We start from the raw sequence: 18,404 nt of genomic DNA, 5'->3' as shown, positions 1-18,404 counted from the left end.
AAAAAAGAGGGAGAAGTATTTCTCTTCATATTTCTTTTGGGGGGGCAAGCTAAATCATTGTAATTGCACAGCATTCAATTTTGATTGTTTTGTTGTTCTATGTACTCACACTTTTGCAGTCATTGTGTGTATGGGTGTAAATACATACCACAATCAGCAATGTGAAATCACTTGAGAAAGTGTGTGTTGATGTAATTAAAGGAGCTAGAGAAAAGAACTTGAAAGTGATGGAATCTGTTTTGAATACTTACTAAGATAGTTAGAATCACAACTAGAAAAATTCATTTCCAAATAAGCCTCACTGATTTATATAGTCCTTCTGAAATTGTTAAATAGTTCACTTCTATCAACACTGCAGATGCCTAATCAATCATCTCTTTTAATAAATTGATTGCAACTATTTTTAAAAGTATGTATGTATATATATATATATATATATATATATATATGCAGAGTATATACACATTTCTTTTTATACATGTATATATGTACATGTTTATTTCACATGTATATAGATAGATAAATTTCTTGGTTTTGCTGGCTTCACACTTTGCATTATCAGTTTATATGTATCTTTCCTTGTTTTTCTCTGTATTCATCATATTCACTGTTTCTTACAACACAGTAATATTACATTATATTCATGTATCATAATTTGTTAGTCATTCCTCAGTCAATGAGCATCAACTAATCCATGTATTCAAAGTATCAACTTTGTTGCCAGTTTCTTATTACCACAAAAATGCTTCTATAAACATTTTCTCATATGACATACATAACTTTCTTTTTGTCACTACCTTAGTGTATATGCCTAGCAATGGAATCTCTGAGTCAAAGGATACTTCACTTTCCTTGCATAATTCCAAACTGCTTTCTAAAATGGTTGTACCAGTATATAACTCCAACAGCACTGCATTGGTGAATCTGTTTTCCCACAACCTCTCCAATATTTATTGTCATCTTCAAAAGGTATTTTTCAAAAAGTTATGTCCTCTGATACCACTAGTCATTGTGTACTTTCAATCCTTTCATATTTTATTTAAGATATCTAAGTGAAAACTCTGAAAATGTACAATCATGTTTTAAATATATGTCAGAGTAAATATGATTATGAATTCATAGTAAATTTCATATCATTAAGATTAAGCAGAAAGGAAATCAGACTTCAGCTGGCTGTCAGGCCTAAGCGAGACAGATAGCATTTCTACTGCTAGTTCCCTGAGTGAAGGGCAAACACTACTGCTCAAAAATTTTCAGCAGCTCCCTACTTAATAAAATTCAAAATCCTTTCCTGACATTAAAGGCTTTCCACAGTCTGGCCCCAAGCTATCTCTGCAGACTCATTCCACACTACATTTCAACCAAATAGGACTATCTGTTTTTTCCAAACCACTTCTTGTCCTTGAAGCAGGGCTGAAGAAGCAATGGATTTGGAGTGGAAGGATCTGGATTCCATTCCCAGCTCAGCCACTTCCATTAACTGGGGGTCTCAGGTAAGTCACTTAACCATTAACACTTGGGATTCTAATCTTCACAATTGAAGTGTTAACACTCTCTCCTACTTTACAGAGCTAGGGTGAAGGGCAAATGTATAGAAAGTGAGGGGATTAAATTGAGTGATCTCCAAGGAACATTCCAGCTATAACTTTTAAAACCTCATATTAAGTACTTAGTAAACTACAAAATACTATCTAAATATGAATCATTGTTATCATCTCCCAACTTATCTCTGCTCACTCTGTTTGCTGAAATCATACCCCATTTTTAAAATTCAAGTCAAATACCACAAAGTCAGGGGAGCCTGATTTTCCCCACCAGAAATGGTGTCTCCACCTTGTTTATACTCTCCTTAAACTCAAACATATATAAGATATTATTAATATGGATAACCACTCTAATGACTTGTTATCAATTATTTACTAACACATTTATTTTCATTTTAGTATTCTAGTTATTTATATAAATGCTTTGTTATCTCTCCTACTAAATTACAAATTCTGTGTTAGCAGGAATTATATGTTATTTATCACTGTCCCCCCTTCAGAACTCAACATTTTATTAAGCACATGGCAGGTATTAATAAAAATTTTTGGTTTTTCTTTTTAAATAATGTTGTCAACTTTCTAGAAAATTAAAAAAACCTGAGAAAAGTTCAAGCTTTTTTTAGACAAAGCTTGAAACTAAACCTCCTAGTTTTCCAATCATGACACTTTGCAACAAACCACATTCTTAAAAGTATCTGCAGAATACAGATCCTCAAAACTTATAACTAATTCCAAAGAAAGTGACATTCTATTGCAGAATTGAAAACTAAGAAGATAGTTTGTACTTACATCTGAGAGCAGGCACTTTTAATGTTGTTAAATAACCTTACAAAATTCATCATCTGACAATATAACCTAAACTAATCTATTTATTTAGCGCTATACCAATCAGACTCCCAAAAAACTATTTTAATGACCTAGAAAAAATAACAACAAAATTCATATGGAAAAACAAAAGGTCAAGAATTTCAAGGGAATTAATGAAAAAAAAAATCAAATGAAGGTGGCTTAGCTGTGCCAGATCTAAAATTATATTATAGAGCAGCAGTTACCAAAACTATTTGGTATTGGCTAAGAAATAGATTAGTTGATCAGTGGAACAGATTGGGTTCAAGGGATAAAACAGTCAACAAATATAGCAACCTAGTCTTTGACAAACCCAAAGACCCCAACTTTTGGGATAAGAACTTACTGTTTGATAAAAATTGCTGGGAAAATTGGAAACTAATATGGCAGAAACTAGGCATTGATCCACACTTAACACCATACACCAAGATAAGGTCAAAATGGGTTCATGACCTAGGCATAAAGAATGAAATAATTAATAAATTAGAGGAACACAGGATAGTTTACCTCTCAGACCTGTGGAAGGGGAAGGACTTTATGACCAAAGCAGAAACTAGAGACCATTAGTGATCACAAAATAGAAAATTTCGATTATACCAAACTGAAAAGTTTTTGTGCAAACAAAACTAATGCAGACAAGATTAGAAGGGAAGCAATAAACTGGGAAAATATTTTTACAGTCAAAGGTTCTGATAAAGGCCTCATTTCCAAAATATATAGAGAATTAACTCTAATTTATAAAAAATCAAGCCATTCTCCAATTGAAAAATGGTCAAAAGATATTAACAGACAATTCTCAGATGAAGAAATTGAAACTATTTCTAGATATATGAGAAGATGCTCCAAGTCATTATTAATCAGAGAAATGCAAATTAAGACAACTCTAAGATACCACTACACACCTGTCAGATTGGCTAAGATGACAGGAAAAAATAATGATGATTGTTGGAGGGGATGCGGGAAAACTGGGACATTGATGCATTGTTGGTGGAGTTGTGAACGAATCCAACCATTTTGGAGAGTAGTTTGGAACTATGCTCAAAAAGTTATCAAACTGTGCATACCCTTTGATCCAGCAGTGTTACTGCTGGGCTTATATCCCAAAGAGATTATAAAAAGGGGAAAGGGACCTATATGTGCACGAATGTTTGTGGCGGCCCTTTTTGTAGTGGCTAGAAACTGGAAACTGAATGGATGTCCATCAGTTGGAGAATGGCTGAATAAATTGTGGTATATGAATATTATGGAATATTACTGTTCTGTAAGAAATGACCAACAGGATGATTTCAGAAAGGCCTGGAGAGACTTACACGAACTGATGCTGAGTGAAATGAGCAGGACCAGGAGATCATTATATACTTCAACAACAATACTATATGATGACCAGTTCTGATGGACCTGGCCATCCTCAGCAACGAGATCAACCAAATCATTTCTAATGGAGCAGTAATGAACTGAACTAGCTATACCCAGAAAAAGAACTCTGGGAGATGACTAAAAACCATTACATTGAATTCCCAATCCCTATATTTATGCCCACCTGCATTTTTGATTTCCTTCACAAGCTAATTGTACAATATTTCAGAGTCTGATTCTTTTTGTACAGCAAAATAATGGTTTGGTCATGTATACTTATTGTGTATCTAATTTATATTTAAATATATATAACATCTACTGGTCATCCTGCCATCTGGGGGAGGGGGTGGAGGGTAAGAGGTGAAAAATTGGACCAAGAGGTTTGACAATTGTTAATGCTGTAAAGTTACCCATACATATAACCTGTAAATAAAAGGCTATTAAAAAAAAATTTTTTTTTTAAATTCATCAACAGTGGATTAAATTAAATTAATTACATACCAATTGGATATAGTAAGAATAAGAATAGCAGGCATATAAATAACTCTTTAAGGTTAGCAAAGTACTTTACAAATTATCCTTACAACTTACAATATTTGATCCTTACAACAACAGGGTAAAGTAGGTGCTATTATTATTTCCACTTTACAGATGAAGGAACTGAGACTGAGAGGATAAGTGATTTGCCAAAGACCACCACACAACCAGTAAGTATCTGAAGTCTCCTGGACATAAAAAACAAGGGTTCTACCACAGGGAATGGAGGTGATATTCTAGTTGGCAATAAAATAGACTATATTAGAATGGTCAGCTTTTTCTTTCCCTTCAAAACTTTAAAAGACAGTTATAGCTACTATACAAACATTACCCAAAGCCTGGTTAGTAATTCATTAGTGATGAAGACCAGTTTGGATAGCTGCTAAGAAACATAGGAAGCAGCAATAATGTGAAAAGACATTTAAACAAGAGCCAGATTGACCTCATATATGACAATTACATCTTAATATTTAAATTCTCACATATAATTGATTTGCTTTCTTCAATTAAGCATTTATGAAATAACTTTTATGTGTAAGGCTTAAGTGAGCACTGAAGATAAAAAGATGAAAGACAACCCAGTCCCTGCTCCTCAACGAGATTAAACAGCTATGTATCTAATAACAGTAATAGAATACCTATACAAACAAGTACAATGCTATGTTAAGGATACCAGAATTTAGAGTTGGAAGAGGTAGTAAAAATTATCTTGTCCACTTCCGTAATTTTACATAGGAAATTAAGATCCATAAATTCAAATGACTTGTCCAGTCATTACCAGTTACTACACAGGTAATAATAGAATCACCACTCAAACCCAGATTTTCTGACCTCCTTAGTTCAGTTCTGGAATGGAGGTGATAACAAAAATAAAATGTTTCAATAATTTTTTTCTTAAATTAAAAAAAAAAAAGATACACTGTTTGATCAAAAAGGAAAATTTTTATTTGGGTTGTTTTTTAGTTTTTGAAAAAGTTTTGAATAAACCCTGTAAGAGTAAGGTTTTCCTGTTCTACACATGACTTCTGTCTTTAGGAAATCCCTCAGTATTATCTTCCTAACATCCAAGATGTACCCAGTAAAAAGTATCCTTCAGAGTAATTGTACCTTATAAGTTTTGGACCCAGTACAGATAACAGAGACAATTAAGGTAGTGTACTGGATATCATGCTAGACTGGGAAATGGAAAAACCTAAGTCACATTCCTGTTTCAGTTACTTATTAGCAACATGACAAGTAATTTACCCCTCCTCAGCTTCTCTATTTCACAGTATTGTTGTGAAAATAAAATAAGGTAATATGTATAAAGCATTTTGAAAACCTCAAAGTACTACCTAAATGTTACTTGTTATTATCTCTTTGATGTTCTCTCTCCATTACCCACACAACCATAAGTATCCCATCTAACTTCTAGTTCTCAAGCTAAAATCTGCACACAAGCACCTGGAAGCAAGCTGCTACGATTGACTACAAAAGAACCTTTGCTCCCACAGTGCATCTGGCCTTGCCTTTCCACCAAATCAAATGCCAATTTATTGCCGTCTGATGTACAGTCCATCAGGCAATTTCCTTAGTGGCCCCACTTCACACAGGCAAGAAATCCAAGGAAATAATGGTATACCCCACAAGTGGGCAAGTAATTGCTAAATATGCGTGGAACAAGAGAAGGTCAGTTGTGAGCTTTGCACATGTGGCAGCTCTTCAGAGCCCAACACTGAAGTAGTAACAGAGAGCTGGTGTTGCAGTACAAGTATGCAATTGGAACCTTGCCAACAAACAGCCAGGAGTGCTTGTCCATCTAAATCTTTGGGATCCCAAGGAATAAAAAGCAGGAAATAAAAGTCCCACAATTGGTGCCACAAAAACCTCCTCTCCACCTCCCTAACGTATTGCATAGCACCAAAAGTAGTCATTTCTTTTTCTCCACCCTTATTTAATAAGGTGACCTAAGCACAGATCATCCTTCCCCATTTATGATCTAACTCTAGCTCTACTTTTAGGTTATAAAGACTGCATATAGAAGCCAAAGGGTAAAATCCAGAGAATGTACTCCCCTTTCTCATGAAGACATCAAAAGTCATTCCACAAATTAAGGAAAGCTGGTGAGCAACTATGTGCCAAGAGAATGTCACAGAATCGTGGATATGGAACCAAGACAACCTTATCATTCACTGTCTCTCCCAGCCCTTCATTCCCAACCCCAATTTCACATGGAATTCACAACAGTTGGTTTCTTCTGAGACCCTCTTGGCATATCCCTCCAGGCTTAAGTGGGTGGAACAGGAGAAAGGGATCCTCTGCCTGCCTGGCCTTTTGGTGGAAAACAAAGCAGCAGCTGGCTTTCCCCTTCCTTATTCATTTGACTGCTGCCACTGCAAGTTTGGCACACTTCCAAAGAGAGAAGTTTCAGGTCTCAAGAGATTTTCTTGCCAAAGCGGGCACTGAAAATGCCAAAAGGAAGCAGTCACTTATGTACTTTCTGCAAATGGCACTATCATATACTCCTTTACTTTTGCTTTTGAGGACCATGTTGGGTAGTTCTTCAAACAAAAAAATCGCCTTACGTTAAATTTCTATAGATCTAAAGATATCTACATGTTAGAAAAAAGAAGAAAGATCTAGGCTCAGGAGAAAACAAACTGTTTTGTGCTTCCTTGTATTCTCACAGAAAAAGGCAAGGACAAACTTGCCTTTCCTCTTGGAAACTGTCAAACTTAGAAAACTCAGTGAAACATTTGAGAAGACAGACCAATAGAAAAACACAAAAGATAAAGTTTATCAAAATGCAAACTTTGGAAGCCATGTGGCAAATGAAAGTTTTCCTGGAAGAAAATCATTCCACCTTCACTTTTTCTAAAATTATTGAGTTTTTCCCAGTGCTAAGAATCCTGAAAGAACCACTCTTGACTCAAACTTTAGTTATATCCTCAAACAATACCAAAATTTTTTTAAACAAGAAACAAGGTTTTAAAACAAGCAGGAGTAGAAACTTGTTTGCCCTTCCTCACAACTCCCAAAACTCAAGGAGCTGTCCCTTAATTTTTATCTTATTTGTTTTTCACTATCTGCTTATTTATGCTGTTAGAAGAGCATATCTTCTAATGGAAAAGTTGCCTCCTTTCTTAACGTATCTTTCCTCTGGTTCATAATATCATATCCAGTATTGTCCTAGCCCCTATCTTACACCTGCACTTTCCAAAAGCAAAAACAACTATATGATTCATTTCTAGGAAGGGGACTATACCAGTGAATCAGCTTGAATTTATTAAGCGCCTACTTTGTAATAGGACCTGTGCTAAGAACTGAGGATACAAAGAAGGGTAAAGACAAGTCTCTAGAGACCCAAGAAGCTTACAGTCTAATGGAGGAGACCACATGCAAACAGATAACTAAGTACAAACAAGATATATAGATAGACAGATAAGATATAGATATACAGAATAAACTGGAGATAATCAACAGGGGAGGAATTAGCATTAAAAGAGAACATGAAAAGTTTCTTGCACAAGTGGGACTTTAACTGAGACTTAAAGGAAGCTACAAGGCAGAAATGAAAAGGAAGAGAATTCCAATCAGAAGAAACAGCCAGTAAAAATAATCAGTCAGAAAGAGAGTTTGAAGAACAACAAGAAAGTCAATGTCACTGGATTATTGAGTATGGAGATGGAGATAGGGAGAGTATAAAGTCTAAGACTAGAAAGACAGGAACAGGACAGGTTGTAGAAGACTTTATAAGCTAAACAGAGGATTTTGTATTTAATTCTAGAGGCAATATTGCCTGAATGGGGAAGTGAGGTAAAGGGGTGACATGGTCATATTTACATTTTAGGAGGATCAATTTGACAGCTAAGTAGAAGATAGACTGGAATGAGAAAAGATTTGAGGCAAAGAGACTAACCAAAAGATTTGTTCAATAGTCCAGGCATGAGGTGATGAATCACCAGGGTGATAGCAGTGGCAGTGTCATAGAAGAAAAAGAGCTATATATATGAGATGTTACAAAGGTAGAAATAACAGAACTTGACAGATGATTGGACATGGAATGTGAAGAAGAGAAAGAAGTTGAGAATGATACTTAAGTTATGAGCCTGATATCTTTGAGGATGGGGTGTTCTTCACAGTAGTAGAGAAGTTAGGAAAAGGAGTGGTTTGAGGGGAAAGATATTAAATTCAGTTTTAAGTTGTCTACGAACTTAAGATGTCTATGAGATATCCAGTTTAAGATATCAAAAAAGCTAGAGTTGGAAATAACGGCCAAGAGAAAGGTTAAAGTGGGATAAACATATCTGAAAATCATCATCACAGAATGATAGTTGAAACTACAGAAGCTGATAATATATCATCAAGGGAAATAGTGAGAGTCCAGGAGAGAGTCTTAGGGGTTCCAGGTAAGAACTGAATTAAGATCTAGTAAAGAAGACTTAGAGAGAATGGTCAGGTAGAAAGAGAATAGTTTCATTAAAACCTAGAGAGAATGGAAAAAAATCAAGAAGAGGATGATTGACAAGTGTCAAAGACTGCAAAGAAGTTATTACAAGAGAACAGTAAATTTGACAATTAAGATATCATTGGTAACTTTAGAAAGAGTATTTTCAGTTAGATTATGAGGTCTGAAGTTAAGGAGTTAAGAAGAGAGAAGTGGGGCTACTGATCATATGCAACCTTCTCAAGGAATTTAGAAACAAAAGGCAAAAGAGATAAAGAATGACAGCTAGTGAGTATAGATGGGTCAAATGGGAATATTTTTGAGGATGATGGAGACATGTTTGTAAATAATAGGGAAACAATAAACAGAGAGTAATTGAAGATTAATGAGAAAAGAGGGATGAGAGAAGGCAATCTGCTAAAGAAAAAGTAGGATGGAATGAGGTGATGGGTGCAAGAAGAAAAGTTTATCTTGGCAAGGAAAAGGGTCATCTCTTCATGTGAGACAAGGGGTGAAGGAGAAAGTAGGAGAAGGCCATCTTAATGATGTGAGAGAAGGAGGAGGGGAAAAGAGGTAGTTTTCAGTGAATAACTTTAATTTTCTTATTTATACAGATTTTAATCTGAGATTGTGGGAGCAGGGGAGCCATGAGAAGTCTGAAGGAAAAAAAAAAACATTTAGAAAACAGCTATATAGTTGGTTAATGGGAAAATAAGCCAATTAGGGAGGTATAAAGTATTGGCTTGACACAGTGAAGGCCTGGTTGAGATTATATAACATGAAATTTATAGTGGGCTGTTTGCATAGATTTGTGGCTTTTCCATCTTCTTTCAGCCACAAGTAAAAATGAAAGCAGCAGATGAAGGTTATGATTCAAGGCTAAAGCCTGATGGGAAAAAATCTTCAATAGGACAAGAGAGCAAAAAATTCAAGAGAAGAAGAGAACACAGAATGGAACTGATTCACCAAAAAGTCAAGATGAAGAAGGGAAGAGAGTGTTACCAATGCAGGGGCAATGGCCTGGTAAAGAAGTAAGGGGAGAGATTGAAGGACATGCTCAGAGTGACAAAAAAGTTTTAAGGCTGCATGGTAGATTGGGAGATAGAATGGCAACAGACTCTGATTAGATAAAGGAATTTCAAAATTCATGAACATAAAAGTGTTGGATTTGTAGGAGATCAATGAGATCAAAAGTGTGACTATTTTTGTGTATCATGCAAAATGGTCTCCTTCTATACCATTCAAATAAATACACATCACCTCTTGACAAAGACCACTGAAATCTCTTTTTTCCAATTCCTTATCTCCCTGGAGGAATAAAATAAACATCAGATAAGAAGTATACTCCCAATAGTTTCATTTCAACCCTGAAGCCTGAATCTAAGAGGCTTAGACCAGGTGCTGAATTATATAAATTATATAATCCTCTCCATTCTGATTTTCAGATTCTATTTAAACATGTTCTACTAACCTCTAGAGGGTTACATAGACTTAAACCTTCTGGTTCTGCATCCACAAACTCAGAATTGACACTGACACACAGGTGTGTTTGCCCAGGATAAATCAAATTTAAATAAACTACTGACACATATATGTTCTCAAGGCACCTGTTTTTCCCTCCTGCACTAAAATAAAGAGTCCTGCTATGCAGGTGAGTTGGGTTAAAAAACCTGCTTATTTCCTCAAATAACTGCACACCATCAAATGACTAGGAAAAACAGCTCTGATCAGAGCTCCTTTATTTGTCAAAACAACCAACCTAAAAAAAACAAACAAACAAAAAAAACCCTATAAATATGAGCTTCTTTTGAGGGGCAAATATGTCATTCATAAACTGTTTTCTATGAAGTAATGTCCTAGGAACAAAAGGTCCCACTCCCTGAAAGGAAGATCTGAATGCATTTTGGGGAGACTCAGGACCTAACTGAAATAGGAAAAACCCTTGGAGCCAAACTAACTCTGAAAAACTTCTCAAAAAGTAAATACACTCAAGCATTAGATTAGTTCAGGGTTGAAATAGGGATTTGAGCAGGGACCCTGCTTATTCAGAAGCAGGCACAAAATCCAGAGTGGATTCCATAAATCATCTGGAATAACAGGAGAACAGGTGACCCTAGGTCATATTACACTCCTGGAGCTGAGCCAACACTAAACAAGGGGTAGAAGGATGAAAGAGAGAGAAAAAAAAAACTATTCATGCAATTCCCCTTCTGTGGATCTTCCCTCTTAGATATTATTCTGAAGTGCCAGAATAGCTTATTCTTAATTACAGTTTATACCCTGTTATTTTCCAAAAATACCATCATGAGGGCTCTTGCTTCAGCCCTGGGCCTATAGACTTATACATACTAGCCTGATAATACCCAGGAGACTACAGAAAGTACTATGCTTCCCATTCTATTCCTCTAGGACCTATTTTTTTAAGACTAGAAAACATCTGAGCTTCTAACTCCAAAGGCAGTCTGAATGGCTCACTAAGAAAAAAAAAAAAGGAATTCCTATTTAGTGATCTAGGTCAAAGGTCAATGTCCTCTACCACAGGGCAAAATCAGGGTTCAAGAATCAAATAGCAAAGATATTGAACATATTCAACTACCAGAAATCACAGTTTCCCTGCCCATGACCACAGAGCCCTACACAGACTCAAATAGTCTGGAATTTTAAAAAATAATTATAATCGAGACCACAGATCATCTCCCTTCTAATCTGTCTGAAACAGGTCTGAAACCAAGGAAAGTATTAAGCACTCTACTTTCTCCAAACCATAGATTCTATGCATGGTCTTAGGGTGACAGGGGGCAATTCCAACAAGAGGAGCTCAAAAGGACACAATAGGCCACCTAGTGGGATGAGAATAACTTCTTGAAATTTGTGCCCATGACTGTACTAAGAGGAACGAGGTTGGGAGCAATGACCCTTCCCCTTCCCAAGACCCACCCTGGTTAGGGCACCCAGCACTGCAGGCACAACAGAGTTAACGTCCACCAGCCCTGAGGAGCCCAAAGGTACTTCACTGCAACATGCCTAACATTTACATTGCCTCTCTCTGCTCATTAAACAGGTTTTGGTTAAATAATGAACAAACTGTATTACAGACTCCGATGAGAATTCCAAAATTATAAATCAACTGGGAAAGCCCAAAGGGCCAGGCAGACAGGGAGGGGGGGAGAAGGATAATATTGACTAATATAAAGGGCGCAGCTTGACAGTGGATATTCCTGCCACACCTGATCAAACATAGTCTATGGGGGGAGGGGAAGGAGAGCAGAAGAGGGGAGACAGGACAAGACGGCATGAAATTTGCATCCGGAAAAGATTAAAACAGATTCTTTGGGGATGGAGAAAATACATAATATATATTACTATAAATGCAAAACTGTACTAAAAGCTAACTCAAATGTCAAAGATTACAGCTTGAATAAATTTAAATATAAAAGCCATGTGCTTCCTTGTGTTAATGAGAGAGACATAAAAAGACAAACTGGGCCAGGAGGCTAAACTGAGCCTCATGCTTCCTAAAGGCGGCAATGGGTTCAGAGCACTGTAGGAAAATCCAGCCAGAGGTTACTCACTCTAGCCTCAGAATCTGCAGACAAACATTATGAATTCATTCCAGCTCCTGGCCATAACAACATTAACTTCTTCAGGACAACTATTAGACAGGATTAATGGGAAGATGATGTGGACAGAGACTTTTAACACCAAATCTTGAATAAGAACTCTTTGCTTATACATGAACTAAGGCATCATCTAGGCCAGTAAGATCAGAGAAAGGGCTCTCGGTCAAATGTGTTTTTTTTTTCATGTTAAATCTTTGGTGGTTTAAGCCTTCTGACTTCTGCATTACAATATCCTAATTTGTTAGACTCCATAGATTATACATTATCCAAGCAGTTCTTTTAATTAACAGTGATTGCAAATGTAGTCTCAAAGTTAGAGAACTATGATGATTACCAAGCTATACTTTTAACTGGTTCATCCCTTTCCATGAGACTAGAGAAGCAGATGACGCCAATGTATCCCAAACTCTCATTAAACTACTCTGAAAATTTGTAAGAAAAAAAAAAAAAAAGCAGAGTTTGCTTTGGTTTATTGATAACATAGGACAAATTAATTTATCCTTATAGTAAATATTTTACTCTCTCCCTCAACTTCACAAAGCAAGCAATCAACAAGCATTTATAGCCCAGAACCAGATCCAAACATTCAAGGATTTTGTATTGAAGGTTGAAGTACAAGTTAACTTAGTGTGCTCAGCTTCAGAATGAAAGTATTAGAATTGTCTTTATTGTCCCCAAACTAAGCAACACACTTCTAGATAAGCAAAAAGTCACAAGTCCCTTTAAGTGCCTTTCTCCAAGTTGAGAATTGTTTCCTAGATCCTCTTATTAACAGGGAGGCAACCCTCCTGACACTGCCAGTCAAAAAAAATCTGTTTGCTTCAGCGGAAGAAACAAAAAATTTGTCATGGCTTGAAGAATCCAAGACCACAGGGGCAGCTGACCCATAAACCTGATTCTGTGAGCCAACAGTGTGTGGGGTCACCAACAGAACCAATTCTACTTTCTAAAAGACCACAAAAATGAACTGTTTTGGCTACAATCTATCATTCACTCAAGCAGGTACAATATTTTAGAAATCTAAAACAACAAGGTTGCCTTGGCATAAATCGAAGTCAGTAACTGTTGCAGCTCCTAGCCATTGGAAGATGCTATCACCTCCTTCCCCACTGCAACAGTCTGACAATTCTGCCATCTGATAGAACTGAATCCCCAGAACATTTTGGTTTTCATTAGTTTTTAGTAGCAGGCAAATAGATCTAGGTCAAGGGTGAAAAAGAAATTAGGCAGCAGACTTACATGAGTAGCTCTAATATCAAACATATTAAACCATATTAAACATATTAAACCACTGTACATACACTGTAAACACACTGTACATAGGGTCCATGAACTTCAGCTTAGCTCAAGTAAGAGAAGAAATAAAAACATCATCTGGAATATATATTGGTAATAAGACAATAGTCGGTAATCAGACCATAGGTAAGTAAACCATAGTAGGGAATATTGTTCTTGATAGTCAAGATTCTCAAAACACCAAAAAGATAAACTGGGTCAGTTCCCCAGCTTGATCACTCTGCTTCTATAGAGGGCTCCATACAGGTATGTACACACTTGGCCCCAACTCATGCACAACAGCTTTTGTTCACAGCATATTCAGATTCATTCTAAGAATGAAATTTGTTCCTTTTCCCTAGGATTATGCACATAAAATAAATGTCTCACATATGGTAGTATTACCTATTAGACAGAAACACAACATAGTTTATGTACAGACATTACAAATTAACTAAAATTATTCTCAGGGCTGTTTTTACTTGATCCTTTTTTGGCTAACATTTTCTAATAATTATCACCCCAAAGGAACTTCTTTTGGAAAAAAAATGCTAAGCAGAGCTGATTTCAGAAAGTTTCTATCTATCTACAATGCTTTATCAGCTGGTAAAGAAGTACAGATCAGAATCCTTCTCTTTTAGATTACAGGCAGGGTAGGGCATGTCAGGTGCATGTACTTTGGCTACATTTATAAAAATAGCATATTTTAGTAAAAAGAGGCTTTAATAAGGGGTCAGAAAACTTGAGTTTTAGTCCTGCTTTTGTCATTTACTTGCTATGTAACCTTGGGAAAGGCTTGAAATGTAGCTTCAGTTTTTTCAGCTGTGAAATAGGGCTTATACTTGCCTAAGGACAGAATTTAAGATTTGAAAGAAACCTCAGACCTGACCAGGAATCCTTTTTCTCCCCAAACAAACCAATTTTTAGTAACTAAAAAGTATAACATACATAAGTGCAGTAGTATAAATAAGACTGTGATAACCATATATGAACATGTTCCACAAAAACATTCAATTCTCAAGTTGGAAAGGACCTTACAAACTATTTTATCCAACTCTTTTGCATGAATTCCTCTCTTTGACCCACAACACTTGTCCATCCAGCCTTCAGGTGAATACCTATTGGGACAGGAATTAATAACTTCATAATGTAGACTATCCCATTGTTAATCAGTTCCAATTGTTAAAAAAGGTTTCCTTTTTTTTAAATACAAAAGTCTAATTTCTCTTCTGTGTGACCAACTTTCAAATATCTGAAAATTACTATTGCCAACTCCCCTCCAAATCTTTCTGTTCCAGGCTAAACAATTCCAGTTCCTTCTATCAATCTTCATATGGTTCCCATGGTCTTCAGATCATTTATCGTACTGAACAACCTCTTCTAGATGCTTTCCAGCTTATTAATATTCATTCTAAAATAAAGTATTTAAAACTGTATATGGTAATCCAGATGTCATCTGATCAGGGGAGAGTATATCAGAATTATTACTTCCTTCAAACTACATATTATTCCTTTCTTTTTACAGTCTAAAAGAGCTTTAACTTTTTTTTTGGTTAATTCTGAATGACTTAGAATCATAGACCTGGGATTAAAAGGGAACTTGAGCTAATTTAGTCCAACTCTCTCATTATAGATGAGGAAACTGAGGCCCAAAGATGCTAAATGATTTGCTAAGATGATATGGTAGTGAATGGCAGAACCAGGACCAACTTTGGGTCCTTCAGAGCTCTTTCTCTTGTAGAGTTCCTTCCCCTTAGAGTCTCCTCAAAATCACATTAATGACTTATACTCAGTCTGCAAACACTTAAAACACAGATCTTTTCATATCCATACTTGGATTAAGATAATTAGTTTCACAAGCATAGAACTTTACATTATACACAATTATAGCTCATCCCAATGTTTTTGAATCCTTACTCCATAATCCAATATTGGTTAGCCATCTCAGTTTTGCATTATCTGAAAGTTTAATAAGTACATTGCTGATGCCTTCATCCAAATTACTGGTAAAAACACTAAGCAGCACATAAATAAATGAAATTGCATTACAAACAGCTAAGACTTTGTCTTCAATAAGACTTGACATTAGTTTCTCTTGTTCTTAAACTTTTTGTGTGTGTCACATACTACTTTGGCAGGCTGGTGAAACTTATGGACCTATTCTCAGAACAATGTCTTTAAATTTATAAAATAAAACAAATAGGATTTTAAAGAAGACCTAGTAGATTAAAATACAATTATCAATTGTGAATACATCCAGCCATTCTGGAGGGCAATTTGGAATGATGCTCAAAAAGTTATCAAACTTTGACCCAGCAGTGTTACTACCAGGCTTATATCCCAAAGAGATTTTAAAGAAGGGAAAGGGGCCTGTATGTGCAAGAATGTTTGTGGCAGCCCTCTTTGTAGTGGCCAGAAACTGGAAACTAAGTGGATGCCCATCAATTGGAGAATGGATGAATAAGTTGTGGTATATGAATATTATGGAATATTATTGTTCTGTAAGAAATGACCAGCAGGATGATTTCAGAGAGGCCTGGAGAGACTTACATGGACTGATGCTGAGTGAAATGAGCAGGACCAGGAGATCATTACATACTTCAACAATGGTACTATACAATGATCAATTCTGAGGAACGTGGCCATCTCCAGCAATGAGATGAACCAAATCAGTTCTAGTAGAGCAGTAATGAATTGAACCAGCTACACCCAGCAAAAGAACTCTGGGAGATGACTGTGAACCATTACATAGAATTCCCAATCCCTATATTTTTGTCTGCCTGCATTTTTGATTTCCTTCACAGGCTAATTGTACACTATTTCAAAGTCCGACTCTTTTTATACAGCAAATTAACTGTTTGGACATATATACATATATTGTATTTAAGTTATACTTTAACATATTTAACATGTATTGGTCAATCTGCCATCTGGGTGAAGGGGAGGGGGAAAAGAAGGGAAAAAGTTGGAACAAAAGGATTTGCAACTATCAGTGCTGAAAAATAACCTATGCATATGTCTTGTAAATAAAAAGCTAAAATAAAAATACAATTATCAAAATATTTTTTAAAAAGTTCAAAGACCCTAGATTAAAAAAAATTCCTACACTAGGAGGGAAAAAAGTGGCAAACAGTTCCAAGCAAAGATATGTATATGTCTTGAAAAATAAGTACCCAACTTCTATAGGCAACTTCTGGCCTTTGGTGCATACTAGGATGTAGATGGGAGAGAGAGAGACAGACAGAGAGATAAAGAGATACAGAGACACAGAGAGAGATAAAGTGTGTACATGTGTGGATGTGTGTATTATTTTTTAAACAATACAAATAAATATATTAAGATGAGGAAAAGAATGGAATGAATGAACAATCAATGTTCACTAGGAATGTGGCACTACAGTCAGAGCTTTAGCAAAGATATTGGACATTAGAAATTAATTATACACCAAAATATACATATATGTTCTGTCTCAGGTAAGTAGCTCCCTTTTATATGCGAAACTTACCTCTTATATTATTTAATACCTCCTTTAGATGACTGAAACTATGAAGCAAGGGATCTCGCTCTTCATCCTGTAGACCACATAGAAACAGAAGTCATTATTGAGCCAAAAGGGAATTCTGATGAAAAATACATCAAGAAGACAAGAACTAGTCTCCTTTTCTGATCCCAATTAGAATACCTAGTCAGAGGTTTGCTTCTTAACATAAAAGGAAAGCTAGTCACCTTTCACACCACCTCATTTGTCCTGAATAGAGAGATAACTAACAAATATGTGAGAGTAAGAAGGAAAAGGCTGTAAGACAGTTCTAAGAAACAGAACACTGGGTTAAGGCTGACTAGGGACATTTATATTGACTTCTTCATTAATACTTCCTCTTCCATTTTTAGTAATTATTTTATTATAAGATAAATTATTCCTGAACCCCAAGATCCAATATAATTTCTTCTCTGGCTAAACTTCTAAAGAATTATTAAGATGAATTTAAAAATTATGAATGACACCTAAGCATTATGTTTTTAACTTCAAAAGTGTAATCATTCACAACTCTTCAACTGCTCTATTAGGCTCTGAGATGAGGCTCTTATTGCTTCTGTCATGAAGTTGTATGGAGAATATATGTTTTTTGTTTTTAATTCAGCATTGAGCTTGGGAAACCATATGAGTCAATGGAGAGAGGCAGAGAAGATTAAGTTCTATGATTTCATTCATGTTTATAACTACTATTATGGAAACTATATGATGATGCAGATCAACATCTCTGCAATTTATAATCTTAAAAGTTGTCTGAGAGAACGATGATAGTCAGTAATATGGTCATATAGTTGGTCTGTGTCAACAGTATAAGAGAAACCAATGCATTCCTGACTCCAAAGCTAACTCTCTACTATATTATATTGCCTCTCATATAGTAAAAGTCAGCTCTTCCCACAGACAGACACTATGCTATCAGACCTTGGAACATCCAGCATAAATTTAAACAATAATAAACAATAAATAATAATTGAATAGTACAATTATAGAACTACTAGTTAAAATCTAGATAAAAGAGTAAATCATTCCTGGGCTATATGCTAGATATTATGCACAAGTAACTAAGTCTTTCACATCAAAAGGAAGTCATTTATTGCCTTAAAAACTTAATCAGGCTGCTGTTACTGTGTTTCTTAATCAACAAATGAAGGCATATCAATATTTTCTTAATAATTATAATTATCAAACCTTGCCTTTGAGTGTACTTCATAGCTTACACAACATTTTCACTTACATTATCTCATTTGAACCTCACAATAGCACTA

The 18,404-nt window shown here is 35.6% G+C and overlaps 1 protein-coding gene across 6 annotated transcripts in view; it reads right to left on the bottom strand.

Annotated features, from left to right (window-relative positions):
• The window catches only part of GBF1 (golgi brefeldin A resistant guanine nucleotide exchange factor 1), a 110,039-nt gene that overhangs the window by 71,692 nt on the left and 19,943 nt on the right, over nt 1-18,404 (bottom strand). For all 6 annotated transcript variants that reach the window (XM_031955749.1, XM_031955747.1, XM_031955748.1 and 3 more), the window contains exon 3: nt 17,110-17,176. In XM_031955749.1, the coding sequence (XP_031811609.1) occupies nt 17,110-17,176 (67 nt within the window). The remainder of the gene's footprint in view (nt 1-17,109; nt 17,177-18,404) is intronic.

The sequence above is a fragment of the Sarcophilus harrisii genome, chromosome 2 (genome assembly GCF_902635505.1).
Source record: "Sarcophilus harrisii chromosome 2, mSarHar1.11, whole genome shotgun sequence".
In the NCBI taxonomy this organism is placed as follows: Eukaryota; Metazoa; Chordata; class Mammalia; order Dasyuromorphia; family Dasyuridae; genus Sarcophilus; species Sarcophilus harrisii.
Note: the sequence above shows the minus strand (reverse complement) of the source record. Positions and strands in the feature narration are given on the sequence as shown.